The sequence below is a fragment of the Acartia tonsa genome, chromosome 14, assembly GCF_053477335.1.
Source record: "Acartia tonsa isolate MP-2025a chromosome 14, ASM5347733v1, whole genome shotgun sequence".
NCBI lineage: Eukaryota > Metazoa > Arthropoda > Copepoda > Calanoida > Acartiidae > Acartia > Acartia tonsa.
The window spans coordinates 19,662,442-19,680,304 of NC_137273.1; the positions used below are offsets into that span (position 1 = coordinate 19,662,442).

Sequence of the window (17,863 nt, forward strand, 5' to 3'; positions counted from 1 at the left end):
GACTAGTTAATAAACAATCCCCTCCCTTTCTGGATATTTTGTGCAGATTTCAATAAATATTGAGCAATAACATATATGGCATGATTTATAGCCATAGGAAAAGTTCACAAAACCTCTCCATTTCCATTTTGCACTTGCGGCTGCGACCACAGCATACAGTTGAAAGAGGGAAATAAAATTGTCTAAAACTATCTCAAGATTTATTCTAAAAATTAATTAACCTAATATAATCACAGGAAAAAGTTACTTAAATAGTCACTTATACTTTGAATTTTTAAACTGAAAAAACAGCTGCAAATATACGTTCTAAAAAAGCTGGTGTTTAAGAAATTATATCTTAGGGTTAATGAACAAACTCAAAGATTTTTTTCAAATTATATTTATTAAAATTAAAACAAATTAAGAAAAAGTATGTACATTATTAACACAAGCACAAACAGCTTAAATAGATAAATAAGATAAAAAAATTTCAAAATTCTGGTCAAAACAATGAATATACAATATACGTGGATTGACAGGGGAATTGTTGTCAATTTAGGTTGCCAATATTTTACTCATTTATTGGTCGTTTTGTTCAACCAAAAAGATTGGAAAAGATGGGGAAAAGGAGGTGATGTGAGGTAATGTAAGTGCAGCCCATTGTGAGTTTCACTTTATAAGAAAACATGAAAATCTGATGTAACATCCAAGTAATAATATATCCATTGTCCAAACTTATCAACATTTATCTAGATCCCCAGATACACAAACAAAACGTTCACATTTCTCAATGCTGGTCACATATTTACTGAAATTAAATAGGATATGAGAAATAGTTTCTTTTTCAGTATGGCTTTGAAACTGTTTAATATCCGTTGGATTAGAACCAGTTCTCAGCCATACAGAAAAATGATATACATATAACATCGTATTACAGTCAATTTTATACGAACAATACCAGTTTTGTTAGACAGAGCCTGTGACACTATAGGGCTAACAAAACTGGTTTTAAGAAGCGACGCATAAAAAATCATGGATTGGAATAAGGATGAGAAGATATAAAAAGAGTAGTTGTTAAAATCAAGAAAATTAAGGCATATATCCGAGAAATAAATCACAAAAACCTTATTCACGTATTTTTTATATTTATAATATTTGAATTTTGTAGCAAATTACATACCAGATTCTCACTAGTAAAGATAGTCTTTAAAAAAAAATAGATGTATATCTTGAATAGCAGCTGAGAAAATCATATTTCCTCAATAGCGTCAGGGACTTATTGACGCATTGACTGCATGATGGACAGAGAGGTAATATGGAGTAGCTTTGCTACTGAAATTGAACTATAGAAAAAATCTCACCTAAGAATGCACAACTTTCTCAAATTGGTTGGAATTAAATTGTCTGGAATTGATTTGTTCTCTGGAATATATGTCCAGGCCTTGCAATTTTTTGTTTTCTTGCACCTAAAAGTAAAAATTTAATGTATAAAATCCTAAAAATCATTTGCAAAATAAAAAAAAATATTTTTTCTACTTGAAATAAGATTAATAATCCTTATTCAAAAGTAACAGGATCTGTGTGTGTCTATCTGTATCAATAGATCTTTGTAACCACTGAACTGATGAAGTTTTCATTCGTCCTAGAGATAAATCACCCCTAGAAAAAAATTAACCCAATAAGTTTCATTTTTACTCTTTCTTTTTAAAACTAAACTTGAAAGAGAGGGGTTTGATCATTCCACCTCAAGTGCCGCTAAAGGCCTCTAGAGGCTTAGCTGCTAGTAATAAAATAAGACAAATCATACCTTTTTCTACAATTATTTACATTCTTCTCCTTTTTTCCCTTAATTGTCTTTCCAATGTACCCATAACCAGACACTTTACATTTTGTTTTTATTGCAGTAGTTGTGGTAGTAGTAGTTGTAGTTGTAGTTGTTGTAGTGGTTATTGTAGTGGTTGAAGTGATAGTTGTTTCAGTGTCTGTTGGTACACAGGAAGTTGATTCATCTCCCATCGATGCCACAACAAATCTATTCTCCTTGATAACTCTAGCATTGTTTTCAGTTTCCGTTCCAGTTGGATAACTGGTGCCCTAAAACAGTGGATATATTATATGTGGTTATATATACAGGAGAAAATTTGTTGTTAATATGGACCTTATTTATTTGTTAGTTTGTTCATCCAGTAGGATGGGAGGGGATTGGGTAAAGGGTGCAGTGTGGATATCCCTTAATTTGGAAATAAGTTTTTATAGAAAATATTTAATGTGGGGGAGGTTCTGGAATTATGTACTTTTTGAGGGAAAATGCCTTTAATAATTTTTTTCATACTTACATTTTCAGTGTAGAATACATCAGGATTGCTGTAGTGATTTAAATTCACAGTAAATGGATATTTGCTGTAGGCCATATTTGTACTTAATAATATAACATAATATTAATCCATAGCAATCATTTCAGAATATAAAATTTAGTGTCCCTCATAGCTCAACTATAGAATATTGGATACATTACTCGTATGACGCCAGACCGAAACTATCCAAGAGGAGGGTATGTTTTGTAATTGTTGAAAAATAAAAAAAAATACGTGTAATAAAAGTTATTTCAAATATAGTTATTCAATAATTTATTCTTTTAATGCTTACAATTTGTTAATTATAAAATTCTTACCGTTTGTTTGTACCGTTGATGAAATATCCAAACTCATATCCATATGTGTTATAGTCACCAGTAATTTCTCTTAAGAATAATTATTGTATCATTCTATTAAAATCTTTCCTTGGATATTAATAACAGATTAAAATCAATTTTGTAATATAATGAATGCAATGCATGATTTTCAGGTATGGCAGAGAACCGGTTCTAATTCCAGGATATTAATCAGTTTCGAAGCCATACAAGAAATAAAAGTAAAAGAATATCCTACTAATAAAATAAAATATGTTCTTTAATAAAAATAATAAATTACCTATTGTGATGACAGCCAAAGTTGTGTCCAAATTCATGTCCAAGTACAAAATATTGAACTTGGCTCATTTTGTTAACTGACGTAGTTAATCTCCATCTTAAAGCAAATAAAATATTGAATATTCTATTATGTATAAACAAGCAGCTACGTGTATATTATAGAGCATACTGTTTTTTTTTTATGCAAGTTAAGGCCTCCAAGTAAAAATATATATGTATATGTTTGTCATGGTCTGAATCCACCCAAGAGGGGAGGGGGGGGGGGGCTCTTTTGTAATTATTAAAAATAAGTTTTTTTGTAGTAAAAGTTGTCGCAAATATAGGTATCAAATAATTTTACTTCCAGCCATCAATCCAAGCAATGCCACCAAGCCTAGGAACATTAGGAAAGTGAGTCACCATGAGCGTGGCCATATCTGCTCCTCCTCTCAGTTCTGCTGCACTCTCTTTGGAGTTGGAGAAAGCTTCTAGGAAAGCCACACCATCAGTGTAGTTACTGTAATAAATTTATATACTTTATAGACCATTAAAAATATTTACAAATTCATTTACGGCTCTTAGAGTTGTTCTTGATCGATATAATCACCAAACCTCGATAAAAACTAGACAATATTAATATTGGAGTCAAAGCTTTCAGGAAAACTGTACCGTCAGTGTAGTTTCCCTGATAGTTATTTATTGCATCGTCTTATAGACAGGCTTCCAGGGATATTAAAATAAAAATTCTAAGATTGAAACCAGTTTTGTTAGTCCCGAGGGGCCAAAGTACGGGGTAACAGAACTGGTATTAATTTATTATTTTTATTTTAGAGTTTATGGAAAATGTCTCTAATATGATTCTATACATGATTTTTCAATAGAGCTGAGAAACGGTTCTAACGATGCGGATATTAAATGGTTTCGAAGTTATACTAGTTTTCATATAAAGATTTACAAATATGGTTGGGCTTTTTATTACACTAGTCCCCAAAGTTTTATAAGAACATTTTCTTTACAATTTTGGGGACTGTTTTTGAATTTTGGTTCATTAAGTTCAGCATTCAAACTAATCAACCACGATTTACAGAAGGTGTAATTTTTTGTATCATAATGTAAACGAATATCAATTTATTGCCCTTTGTCTTATCTTATTAGATCCCCAAATTATTATATGATTATTACTTACAAGGTCTCTGTGAGAGTTGATTGTTCCATACAATGTGTTTTGATTCTGATTGGAATCTCAGAATTCTCAAATCCAGTATTGGTCAACAAAATTGCCTAAATATTAGTTAAATTTTTATTAAACGAATTTATTCTTCGAAAGACAAACATTTTTTGTTAAAGTTCTGTCTTCAAAGGGGTAAGATGTGGACAGAAAAATAGCCTAAAACCACCCCAAGGCTTAAATCTAAAACAATTCCGAGACATATGTGAAAGGAGAACTCAGTTAGTTATGTAGTTTTCGAAATCTAAAGCTTCAGACAAAAAGAACCTTACATCATACTTTGCCATAGCCTCTATGGAAGGACGGGAATGTCAGGAAAAATGCCTAAAACCACCTCTAGACATTTATAAACCTTCCCTGAAAAGTACAATCTAGTACGATCAAAAATATGTTAGGTCTCAATTTTAGACCAAAAAAACTTACAACTTCATATTTTAGGTATATAATAGGATAGTAAAGGTAATCAGGCCCTAGCTTTGGTGCAAACAATTATGAAACTTACATTCTCAAAGAATATGTCAAGATTATCATATGCATCAGCAACCTCAGGAGTATAATACCATTTTATGGTGAAGGTAACTACAGTTGTGTTGTCATCAATCCCTTGCTGCCTTAATGCTCTCAAATCAGATGAATAGGTATGAGGAACAACATCTTCAACAACATCAACTCCCATCTTACTTTCTGCTTTAGTAGTATCAAGTTCCTTAATAAAAAATGAATGTTTATAGGTAAAACTATGCTTCAAATCATCTATAATACAAAGTAGAACGATGTCTGTCTGTTTGTGTGTTTGTTTGTTTGTAGCGAAGGATCTCGCTAACCGCTGAACCGATCGGGTTCTCCTTTACAGGGTAGCTTCTCATAGTTCCCGGGAAGGTTTATAACTATTTTCTTGGGGGGTGGGACACCCCTAACCCCCCCAAAAATGAAAAATCCCCCACCCCCAAAAAAAAATAAAATTTTTTTTTTCTTTTTAAAACTAAAATTGAAATAGTGGGGTTGACTACCCCCCCCCCCCCCAAAAAAAAAAAAAAAAAAAATTTTTTCTTTTTCTTTTTTATTTTAAATCTAAAATACGAACAATTGGTTTGATCAAACCTCTTGGGGCAAAGCCCCTAGAGGCTAGGGGCGAAGCCGCTAGTATTCAATAAAACATAAGCAGTAAAGCACCGAAAGAATCATAGATGGGAATACTGACTAGCATTTATTAAAAATAACAAAGTTCAGAGTGAAAACCTTTATGAAATCTTTTTCAAACATGTTTAAATTTTAAATATTTGATTTTTTGGCACAACTGACAAATTGAGAGACAAAGTAAATTAATACTGAAAAACCATGGGTATAGGGCATCTTCACAAAAAAAGCTGTCTATCTTAAATAGCAGCTGATAAAATCATTAACATTACTGACTTCGACTGACGGGCGGACAGACTGACAAATAGAGTAGCTCAACTACTAAAAATACTTGGAAAATACATAGAAAATTTATAATTACCTTCAGTACATGACATCCTTGTACAGTAGAGCAGGGTTCAATTTCAAACATGGCACCAGAACTGGTATAAATTCTTCCAAATAACTTATCATCCCTGAAATAAGAACATTTGAAATCTAATGAATCATAAAACAAGGATGACAACATCCATAAAAGCGAAGCTCTGAAATCAGAAAGAAGTACAACGAACAATCTTGTGGTATGTGAGAACCTAATATCCAGAACAATAATTTGTAAGTGTAAACAAAATTATTCATAAATTTGTTACAAAATTGCGTAAATTAAGCATACTTCATGAGGGAATACTACAAATTTTGGTATTTAATTATAGAGATACTTTGCCTATGGAATTGTACTTTGTTGTCCGAGGAATTATAATTCCAAAAATCAGATGAATAGGATAATCATGTCATACAAAAAGTTACTGTCAATAAAAAGGTTGATCAAGCATGTTTTGAATTTTAATAGTTTGAAAACGATAGGACAATTCTTACACGTTTAAATTAACAAAAAAGAATTAAAAGATTATGGATGGACAAAGGGACCCTAATTATAGAAAAGTCATGCTTTTTAAAATCGAAGAGTAATTTTTGAATACCTTGAAGTAAAATAAGCCTCACACCCCTCATTGTTAACATAAGTTGAAGATTTGATTACTTCATCATTAGAATTTTTCATCCTCATACCATCACATCCACCAGGTAAAGAAAACTGATCATCGTCCAAAACTTTCAAATCCAACTTGGCAACTGTACAACTGAAAAAATGAAGTAATAGTACCAAATTATTATTAAATCAAATTGTAACTTCCCTTGTTACTTGAATTTGTTAATTCAAATACTTGATATATTTTTTTATAATTTCAAGATATATAGATTATAGATTGACACATGGCTTTCCCTAAGTGTCTCTCATAGCTAAACCATATAATATTGGATACTTTATATATTTGTATGTTGCAGGATGGAACCTACCTAAGATGGAGGGAATCTTTTGTTGTAATAAAAAATTGGGAGTTTCTGTGTAATAAAAGTTGTCGCAAATATAGGATTTGAATAACTTATGGTGACTTTAACATTACCTTACTAAGTTGTTGATCTGACAGGCTTTGATTTCAGAAGTATCAGCCAACTCATCCAAATACATTAATCTACTATTGACTGCAAACTAAAATAAAGTTATTTGAAAAAAAGCTAGATTTAAATTAAGTTAAATTAGATTAATGACATTTTGAAATCTTTTCGCAATCTTGGCCTTGAGGAACCTAAGGGCAGGGAAACTAATAAGTTCTAATCCAGCGGATATAAATTGGATTTGAAGCAATGCTGGAAAGATTATTCCTTTGAGCTGAACAAAAAGCCGTTTTCTACCTTGAAAATTCTAACAATAAAGCCAAGTAAAAATAATAATTCATAAGCCTTAAAATAAAAATAATTCTCATAGTCATTTTGCTTTTATTTCAACCTCTTACAATGATTAAATGCTTGGGATGTTAAAAATAAAATAATATTAACCATTAATGAAATAAACCTTTACTTAAAACATTTATATAAAAAAAAATAATTTAAAAGAAAATTTCTTTATTAAAATTTTAACTTATTTTAACTTCTATCAAAACTTTAAAAAGATATTTTAGTTTAAACCTTATAGTTTTTTTGGTTTGTGTAAAGTTTTTGAAAAGAAATATAATGTGTTGTTTTGAAAAGTATGAAATCATAATTCTAGAAAAAAGTTAAAACCTACACTAACATATGAAGGGATATGTTTTTAACGAGAATGACAACGTGTAAAAGTAACAAAGCACAAAAAATAATATATTGGAATACGGGCAATGAGATTTAAAGAGCATTTGTTAAAATCGAAAAACACCAAACCTTTTTATATATTTTATAATATTTATATTTTGTAGCACGACTGACTGACCAACGGAAAAAGTAAATTACATAGCATAAGGAATTTTCATGAAGAAACACCATTTATTATTAAATAACAGCTGAAAAAATCCCATTTCCTCCATAGAGGACGAAATGACAAAGTAAATTATAGAGTAAATTCTAAAACAAACTCTATACCTGATTTGATAGAGAGAAGAGAGTGCAGACTGTGACACTGATTATTATCCACCTCATGTTGGTGGCTCTACAGGCTGTAAACTGGAGTAATAATTCTTACAAATTACAGTTTTCTTATAAAGGGTTTAGTTTAGAATACAGGTGTAGATTAAATTAGGTCAGCCCTGACCTATGTATTTGTTATAGTTATTTTCGCATCTAATATAGACAGCATTCTGCGAATATTAAAAGAGATTATAACAGATTTGTTAGCCCCGAGGGACCTTGACTAACAAAACTCGTTTCAATCTTTTCCTTTGTTTGGAGTTGTGTGTTTATAAATGAAAGGACAAGCTTAATTTTTAATTTTTCAAATATATTTTTTGTCTAATTTTAATTTTTTCTATTTTTATTAGCACTTAAGTCTTTGTTGTCTTACTTTAGGGTTGTTTAACTTTAGACAAATGGGCAAGTAGCTATATTGCAGTACACATTTAGTTTCTGATATTATTCCTCTGCTTTATAATTTTTTTGTGTCACAATGTTTTAAAATTTTTTCATATTTTTGTGCTTTGCTATAGATAGACGTTGCCATCCTTGTTTGAAAATAAACGAGTTTATTACTTTATGTTAGCACACCTATTCTTTGAAGTGTCTAAAAAAAACTTTCTTATCTTTTCTCGTATTCATCCGAAACATACTAATATCCTGTTAATAAGAACCGGTTTGCATACATATGAATTTTTTTTGTCTATCATCGTATTATATCCAGTTGTTTATAAATATAAAAATGTACATTCATAAGAATAAAACCAGTTTGTTTAGTATATTCAAATATGTAGAATTTAAAAAAATAAAATAGTCATTGTGTAAATTGAGAAAACAATAAATTATTGTCTTCTTATCTCTGAATCCCTGTGAACATTAGCTTGACCTTATTGTTAAAAAAAGCATAAATAATTATTAATTAAACTGTGTCAAAACAATTATAACTAACCCCAGGCAGGGATGGGATAATAGGCTGTTTATTACAATAGTCCCCAAAGTTTTATAAGAAAGTTTTCTTATTCATTGTCCTTACAGCTTTGCGGACTTATAAATGTTTATAGGTTGGTTCATTAAGTTGGGTGTTCTAACGTTATGACCACTAACTGTTGTCTACAGAAGGGGTAATTTTGTATATCATAATTGGGTATGTACATTGTACATTAATATATATGTCATTATCCTATTCCTTTAGATTCCTGTAAAAAAAAAATATTCAATTATTAAAATGTGTCAAAACAATTACAATTATTTCTGTAAATACCCAGGGAGGAAGGGGACATTGAGCTATTTATTGCAGTAGTCCCCAAAGTTATATAAGAACGTTATTAATTTTAAAGGTTGGTTCATTAAGTTGGGTATCCTAAAGTTATGACCACTAATTGTTGTCTACAGAAGGGGTAATTTTGTGTATCATCATTGGTATGGTATGTAGTATGAACATAAATTTCTATGATTCCTATTCCTTTTGATCCCAGAAATAAACTGATTATTAAAATGTGTCAAAACAATTACAATGATCTCAAGGAGGGCGGAGACTTTGGGCTGTTTATTGCAATAGTTCCCAAAGTTTTATAAGAACGTTTTCTTATTCGTTGTCCAAACAACTTTGCGAACTTTCATAAATTTTTGAAGGTTGGTTCATTAAATTAGGTTTCCAAACCACTAATTGTAGTCTACAGAAGGAGTAATTTTGTGTATCAACATTGGGTATGAAGTATTTACATAAATTTCTATGATTCATATTCCTTTAGATCCCAGAAATAAACTGATGATTAAAATGTGTCAAAACAATTACAATTATTTCTGTAAACACCCAGGGAGGGAGGGGACATTAAGCTGTTTATTGTAATAGTCCCCAAAGTTTTATAAAAACCTTTTCTTATTCGTTGTGCATACAACTTTGGGGACTTTTATTTATTTTTATAGGTTGGTTCATTAAGTTGAGTGTCCTAAAATTATGACCACTATTTGTTGTCTACAGAAGGGGTAATTTTGTGAATCATCATTGGGTATGAATTATGAACATAAATTTCTTTGATTCATATTCCTTTAGATCCCAGAAATAAATTGATGATTAAAATGTGTCAAAACAATTACAATGATTTTAAGGAGAGAGGGGACTTTGGCAGGAATAAGGTATAACCAACAAGCAAATTAATTCAGAAATTGATTTGAGGGGCAAAATAACGCAACCTTTAATAAATTGCCTTTTTTCAGCTGTCGTTGGGGGGCAAATTTTGTAATTTACCATCGATAAAATGTAGGCAAATCGCGGCATTGTGTACATTATCAATAACCAAAACAATCTTTTAATAGCAGACAAGAATGAATTATAAGAATGAAAAGGACTGTCCACAAGAAGTTTTTTTTTAAATTTTAAGCATACTATATATATACTATCAGAATCAAGATCTAATCCTTTTGAAAAGTCTGACCTCCAACTATTAGGTTATCCCATCCGTTTATGTGCTTCTTTAGTAGTGACTGTGTAGTTTTCTCTTCTTTTTTTTTGCCTCCCATGGCACTATATACCACTAGCAGCAGGATAATATAATAAAGGTAAAATTTTTAAATGGCTTTAATTGCTATGCTGTCAATATAAAATCCGAACATAAAGCAATAGTTATATGAGTAAAGTTAAAGTATACTTTTATTTCTTTTTTTCTATTGTACAGTCCTAATTGAGAGTACAAATTTAAGTTTTTTTTTGTAATTTGAATAAAAAGATATAGTAGATCTAGATGGCAAATCTGGCCTCTTATTTAAACTAAAAAATGATTTTCTAAGCAGACGAAACCTTTTTGTTTATTTATACATAAATAGGATTTGTTCCATTAATATAAATGATAATTTTTTTGACTATATAATTTTCTGAAAGATATCTTATCATTAGAAATTAAACTATGCACATCTTATTATATTTGTTTTCTCATATGTTTCTTTTTTTTTCCGGGCAGGAGGTACTTCTTGAAGTACTGGGGGATATTGACGTCCCTCCCCTTACCAGTCACCCTTCCTTCCAGGGATATGAAAGGTTTGCGTAGGACTAACTATCCTACCTGTAAAAAAATCCCTGTTCAAGAAAACACCCACAGAACCTCAAACACTTATGGCTTTCACACAGCCAGAGGTGTACATGAAACAATAACTGTTGGAACTGATGCTCAGTTTACTGAGAATATGAAAGATGATGGTCAAATCCGAGAGGAAGCTATCAACTTGATGACAGGACCAATAAGTTCTAAGCAAAGCTGTAAGATAGGAACCTGGAATGTTAGAACAATGTATGAGTCAACTAAAACAGCCCAAGTAGTTAAAGAAATGACAAGTTACAATATTGGAATACTTGGAATTGCAGAATGTAGATGGACAGGACAAGGACAAACTACAACCAAAGATGGCCACCTAATACTTTATTATGGTCATGAAAGCCAACATAGGTATGGTGTTTCTATAATTATTCAAAAACGACATGTCAATTCACTAATAGACTGGAAACCTATATCAGACAGAATAATTAAGGCTAGATTCCAATCAAGGCACTGCAAGTTGACTATTATCCAATGCTATGCCCCAACAAATGACAAAGATGGAGAAGTAAAACAAGAGTTTTATGATCAACTGCAATCAATCAGAAACTTGATAACTGCCGAAATGCTTAAGGCAGACATAGATCTTTCTGCTAGGACTCTAACTGATCTCTTTGATAAAATTTGGAGGCAAGAAAAGATACCAATGGACTGGTCTAAAGGTATAATCATAAAGGGAGATTTAAACAATTGTGATAATTGGAGAGGAATTATGCTGCTTTCTATCCCAAGCAAGGTCCTATGTAAAATTATTTTAAACAAAATTGATGAGAAAATTGACAATAAACTAAGAGAAGAACAAGCTGGATTCCGTGCTGGAAGGGGCTGTGTTGACCAAATTTTCACCCTTAGGACGGTTATTAAACAATGTGTTGAATTTAACAAGCCACTCCATGTAAATTTTGTTGATTTCTCTAAGGCCTTTGACTCCATACACAGACAAACACTCTGGAAAATACTAAGAAGTTATGGTATACCTGAAAAGATGATAATTATAATAACTAAATTCTATGACAACTTCCAAGCCTGTGTTTCAGTTGGAAACAATAAGACATCTGATTTCTTTAGAATAAGCACTGGAGTTAGACAGGGATGCATTTTATCACCTTTTCTATTTATATTGGTCATTGACTGGGTGATGAAGAAAACTACAGAGGACAAAAAACGTGGTCTCCAGCTGGGCATACTAGGACACCTAGAGGATCTGGACTTTGCTAATGACCTGGCACTGATTTCAGAAACAATCAAACATCTACAAGCTAAAACAGATAGACTAGTCAAATATGCAAGACAAGTCGGGCTCTTTGTTAATGTCAAGAAGACCGAAATTATGAATATACCTACAAACCCTGATCAAAATGTAACAATAAAAGGTGAACAATTGAAACAAAGCAACAAATTCACCTATCTGGGGAGTGTTATCAGCAGTGAAAATGGCTCAAAAGCTGATTTTAAGACCAGGATTGATAAGGCTAGGGTTGCAGTCTACACAACGTTTGGAATTCAAAGAAACTTGCTCTGAAAACAAAAATCAGACTTTACAACAGTAATGTGAAATCAGTTCTTCTTTATGGAGCTGAATGCTGGAGAACTGTGAAAACTGAAACAAATCAACTTAATGCATTTCACAATAGCTGCCTAAGAAGAATTTGCAAAATATTCTGGCCAAACAAAATATCAAACATTGAGCTGTACGCTAAGACCAAGTGCAATAGTATTGAAGCAGAAGTGAAATTTAAAAGACTAAGGTGGCTAGGACATGTGTTTAGAATGGAACAAAATATGTTTCCTAAAAAGTGCTTAAAATGGAACCCCACCACTGGTAAACGCAAACAGGGACGACCAAAAATGACCTGGAGGCAGAGCACTGAAAAAGACCTAATTAAATTAGAATTGACATGGAGAGAAGCTGAAGCACTTGCCAAAAAAAAAGGAATTCATGGAGGAACAAGGTGTCCGTATTCTCTGGACTTCACAGTCAAAAAGAGAGATGCGCCTGATGATGATGATGTTTCTTTTTTAACGAAGTTAAAGAAATGCTTTATCCTAAGCTTTATCTGTTCATTTTCTAACCATTAATTAACCTGATTATTCCTGTTGGCTGATTTATAGATTATGTATCTAGATTATATCTAACATTGAGCACCCAATCAGATATAATCACGTACTTCACCATTGCAATGGATATAGCATACATGGATATATTGACAGGGGAAAATGTGTCGTCAATTTAGGTTGCTAATATGCAGGGATCTAAAGGGATATAAGACAATGACAATTAAATTGATGTATATCCCCAATGATGCTACACAAAATAACCTCTTCTGTATATTACATTTAGTGGTTGAAGCGTTACATTTAACTTTATGAACCAACCAATTAAGTTCAGTAAAATCACTAAAGTTGTTTTGCCAACGAATAAGAAAATGTTATTATAAAATAAGACTTGTGTTAAAACAGTCCAATGGCCTCTCCCTCCCTTCTAATATGGTACTCATTTATTAGTCTGTTCGTTTATCCAGTAGGAGGGGAGGGGATAAGGTCAAGGAGGTGGATGGTGGGTTTTGTTAATTTATCCAGCTGACAGTGGATTTTTACAACAGTAGATGAAAATCTCGTGCAACATCCATGTAATAATATATCAATTATCATAGTTGGACTGTTTTAATGCTAAAAATTGAATCTTCCAAAAAACAGGTTTTAAGCAAGTATGGTGAAATAGGGTTTAATAATTAATCCGCTTGTTGGTTATAGCTAGCTGGGACTTTGGGCTGTTTATTGCAATAATCCCCAAAGTTTTATAAGAACGTTTTTTATTTGATGGCTTAAAAATTTTGACGACTTTTATTGAATATTGATTGGTTAGTTCATTTAGTTGAGTGTCTAGTGCTTCAACCACTAATTGTAGTCTACAGAAATAGTAATTTTGTTTAGCATTATTGGGTATGATTGTACATCAATTTATAGGCCATTTTTCTATAAATTGATGATTAAAATATGTCAAAACAATTACAATCATTTCAAGGAGGAAGGGGACTTTTGGTCTAACAATTTTAACGACTTTAATAGAATTTTGATTGGTTAGTTGATTTAGTTGAGTGTCCAAACGTTTCAACCGCTAATTGTAGTCTACAGAGGGGTAATTTTGTGTATCATCATGGGATATGTATATAAATTTATAGACCATTGTCCTATTCCCTTAGAAACCTGAAAGAAATTAATGATTAAACTGTGTCAAACAATTACAATTATTTCTGTAAAAACCCAGGAAGGAAGGGAACATTGGGCTTTTTATTGCAATTTTTTTTAAATAACGTTGGCTGGTTCATTAAGTTGGGTTTTAAACGTGTCAACCACTAGTTGCAAACTGCAGAAGAGTAAACTTGTTTATCATCATTAGAGATGAACATCAATTTATCGGCCATTGTCCATCCCTTTAGTTCCCTAGGAAACACTTGTGTTATTTCTTCTCCAAATTATATTTGTAATTAGCAAAACGATTTGCCCTCAAAGTAATTCATGGTGGAGGTTTCCCTCCAAGTGCTTAGTAGGACACAGGACCCCCCCCCCTTATTTTAAAGAAAAGGGGTTGTTTCGGTATCTCCGAAACCGAGATCTTTTCCTACTGGCTTACAGAAAACACATCCTATTACCGTCCGACGAAGGACAGTAGTTTCCGAATTCTTTATTTAAAGATGAAAACTGTACAACTGAAAAAATATAAATACATTAGATAAGCAATAAATAATGCATACATCGAATAGGTTAAGTATAATAAAATCATAACGGCTTTAACGAATACAAAAAGATAATTAAATGTGATACAGGTTATTGACATGTTACATAGGGATGTTTCATCTTTTCGTTCAACAAGTAAAGGAAAGAAGTTTGTTTTTTTTCTTTTTAAATTAAAACATTCTGCAATTAAGGCCTTATACACAACACGCATGGGAAGAATCGTTACCTGGTTGCTATCGTGTGGATCCTGGAAAATGTCGTCGTCGCTGTGTTGGCGTAAGGAATAATTACTAAAGGACTTTTCAGGATAGTACACGGTGACGACACAAAGACACAAGGGCAGCTTCCCTGTCGAGACAGGGGTGGTGGTAATTTTGTTTATGCCCGCATGGGTCATACATAAGGAAAACACACTATTCCCAATTTATATATTTATATTCAATTTTATTAAGGGGGTGGAGGGGGGCAGACATAGGGCGATGAACTTTGAGGAAAAGCACTTTATCAGTATTACCAATCAGAGTGGAAATAAATCGACCTTAATATTCTGTTCTTTAATTTTATTTTCTCATAAGTATGACTAATTCTGTAAATGCAAAGTCAATGGACTAGAAGCCTCAAGGGGCACTGTCGTGAGTGTTTTATACTTAACTATGCTCCATAATGATGGAAATGTTGACAGGAAGTTTTAGCTCCCTTGTAGATAGACGAACAGACAGGCAGATATTTCAAATTATTAAACTTATCGTGATGAGGGTAAAGAGTTAATTGCTATTGTTTGTACATCTTGGTATTATGATCAAAATACTAGCAGCTTCGCCCTAAGCCTCTAGGGGCTTTGCCCCAAGAGGTAATTTAAAAAATGTAGTACATGTGGTGCAGCACCAAATATGTAGTTTGTATCATCTGCATCATAAAAAAAATTTATGGGGATTTATTTTTTATTTCTTAAGGGTTGGGGGTGTCTCACACCCCCAGAAATAGCCTAAAATAATACAGGACCAGTAGGAATATTCCCTGAAGAGTAGAATCCAGTCGATTCTGTAGTTACCGAGATCTTAAGGGACGGACGGACGGACAGACAGACGGACAGACATCATTCTACTTTTATTATAGATTTAATTATAGATTAACAAGGATGATAACAAACTGTTCAAATTAGACAATTTACATTATTAAATGTCAGTCAGCAATTATATATAGAAAATATTGCGAGTCGAGTCCTTGCAGCGTCAGACGTTCAAAATGGTGCCTTCTGCTGCAATGTCTGGCACTTGAATTTAATAGTGATAGTATTTAACAATTGTGTATTATAAAACAATGTTTATTACAAAACAAAAAACTGCCAAATAAAAGTTTTAAATATTACAAATATATTTATACAGGAAATAAAAAAAAACATCAAACCAAAAATAGATATAAGAAAAAGGGATGATTTTTTTTTTACATTTTCTATAATTAATTTTTTTAGCCGGTGCCTTCGGCACCACAGGGCTAAAAAAACTAGTTTTAATCTTATAATTGTACATTCTATATCTGCGGAAAGCCGTTTATAATACGATGCGAGAAATAACTATTCTCGTATTCATTCGAATCCGGTGGATAGGAACCGGTTCTCATCCATACGAAAAAACTATGTCTAGCATCATATTATATCCATCTTTCTACGAATATAAAAATGTACAATCATAAGATTAAAACCAATTTTTTTAGCCGGTGCCTTCGGCACCTCGGGGCTAAAAAAACTAGTTTTAATCTTATAATTGTACATTATATATCCGCGGAAAGCCGTTTATAATACGATACGAGAAATAACTATTATCAGCATACTTCAATTTATCGTTCATTAGCTGATTTCTTTAGATTCCTGATATTTAACAAACAAAAAAATAGTAAAACCTTCAAAATCTGAATCTTCTAAATGGGCGATTTCTAAATCTGACTCTTCTAAATGGGCGATTTCTATGCCTTTGGTTGCCAGCAAATCTTCCAAACGGTGCTCCAAATCCTGGATTTGATTCTGCAGATCTTTTCTCAACCCGTCCTTTAAAACTTCCAGAACTGTTAGTGATGCCGGCTGAGTTTACGAGTCTATGGTTCATGTGCATATGTTGACCGCTGCCAGCCGCAAAATCCGCCAGTAATCCGAAAATTGTTATCAAAACAATCACCCTCATCCTGAAATTAGATTTTTTGTTATTTATAATTCGCTAAAGGCTCCGCCCCTAAAAGCCTCCTCTGAAAAAAAGTACAATTAAATTCTTTTTGATTGTAGAGAGGGGGGGGGGGTGATGTCCAAGACGATTCTATTGGAAGGTTAGAGATACCCAAAAGTTTATATATATGCGTATTTGATGCCTTAAAAACTTCTGGTACTTTTATTAAATCTTGATTGGTTGGTTCAAACTAACAAAGTCCAAAATGTATATGATTTTATTGTCCATTGTCATATCTCTTATGGACTAAAACTTTATTTCTAAACATTTATAATTGAATAAAAACTGTTTTGTCCATTAATAGCGGAGTTGTGAGAAATGATAAGCTAAATAAATAAGTAACTACTTTAAGTTAACTACTACAGGTAAAATAACTCTGACACCTAAAGAGTAGCTTCACTACTAATTTTAATTAATGTTTACCTTGTAAGTATCTGAAGACTACTAAGCTAAAAAAATTATTCTTCTGTTCTTATATACATTATGCCAGGTACCCTAATAGTTGAGGTAAAGCATTGAGGGCGGTCAACTTGGACAAGTTAAACAGATAAAGGTAAAAGTGGGCGGATTTTTAAAATTTTTTTTTAGAGAGGGAGAGGGTTTTATTCTTTAGTTTACCCAGGAAAGAGGGAACATTGAACATAAATAAAATTGGTACCCAAATCATAATCTCTACTATGTTGGGTACTTTTATTAGATATTGATTGGTTGAGTTTTAAAAGAGCAGTAACCAAACTTTTTAACAAAAAAATTAAATAATTGGCAATTTTAATTATAATCATTGTGTTGTCCATCAAATTATCATCCATTGTCTCATCCCTCAAATCCATGCTCTTAAATTTGACTATATCAAAGTTCTTCAATTGTAGGCGGGGCTTTAATTATATAGCTGGTGTACAATAAACTCTGCATATGTATTTGTTAGGTCTGTCATTGCGTAACGAATAGCTCCCATCGTAAATAGACATGTTAGAATTGTCCTATCAATTTTAAACTGGCCATGAGTATTCCTGTAATAGTAAGTTATAATTAAAAACGTATCAACTTTTTAATCATAAACAGAAGATTG

General features: G+C 32.1%; 1 protein-coding gene across 1 annotated transcript; it reads right to left on the minus strand.

Annotated features, from left to right (window-relative positions):
* Positions 1-362: 362 nt before the first annotated feature.
* Positions 363-7,840, minus strand: LOC145305217 (peptidyl-Asp metalloendopeptidase-like). Its single transcript, XM_080146806.1, has 13 exons — positions 7,725-7,840; positions 6,734-6,819; positions 6,251-6,409; positions 5,653-5,746; positions 4,657-4,860; positions 4,113-4,207; positions 3,288-3,443; positions 2,949-3,044; positions 2,651-2,719; positions 2,316-2,397; positions 1,787-2,073; positions 1,341-1,445; positions 363-787 (listed from the first exon to the last, which is right to left on the minus strand). Exons 1-13 carry the CDS (start codon positions 7,779-7,781, stop codon positions 718-720), a joined length of 1,560 nt encoding a protein of 519 aa, XP_080002932.1. The 5' UTR covers positions 7,782-7,840; the 3' UTR covers positions 363-717.
* Positions 7,841-17,863: the final 10,023 nt, after the last annotated feature.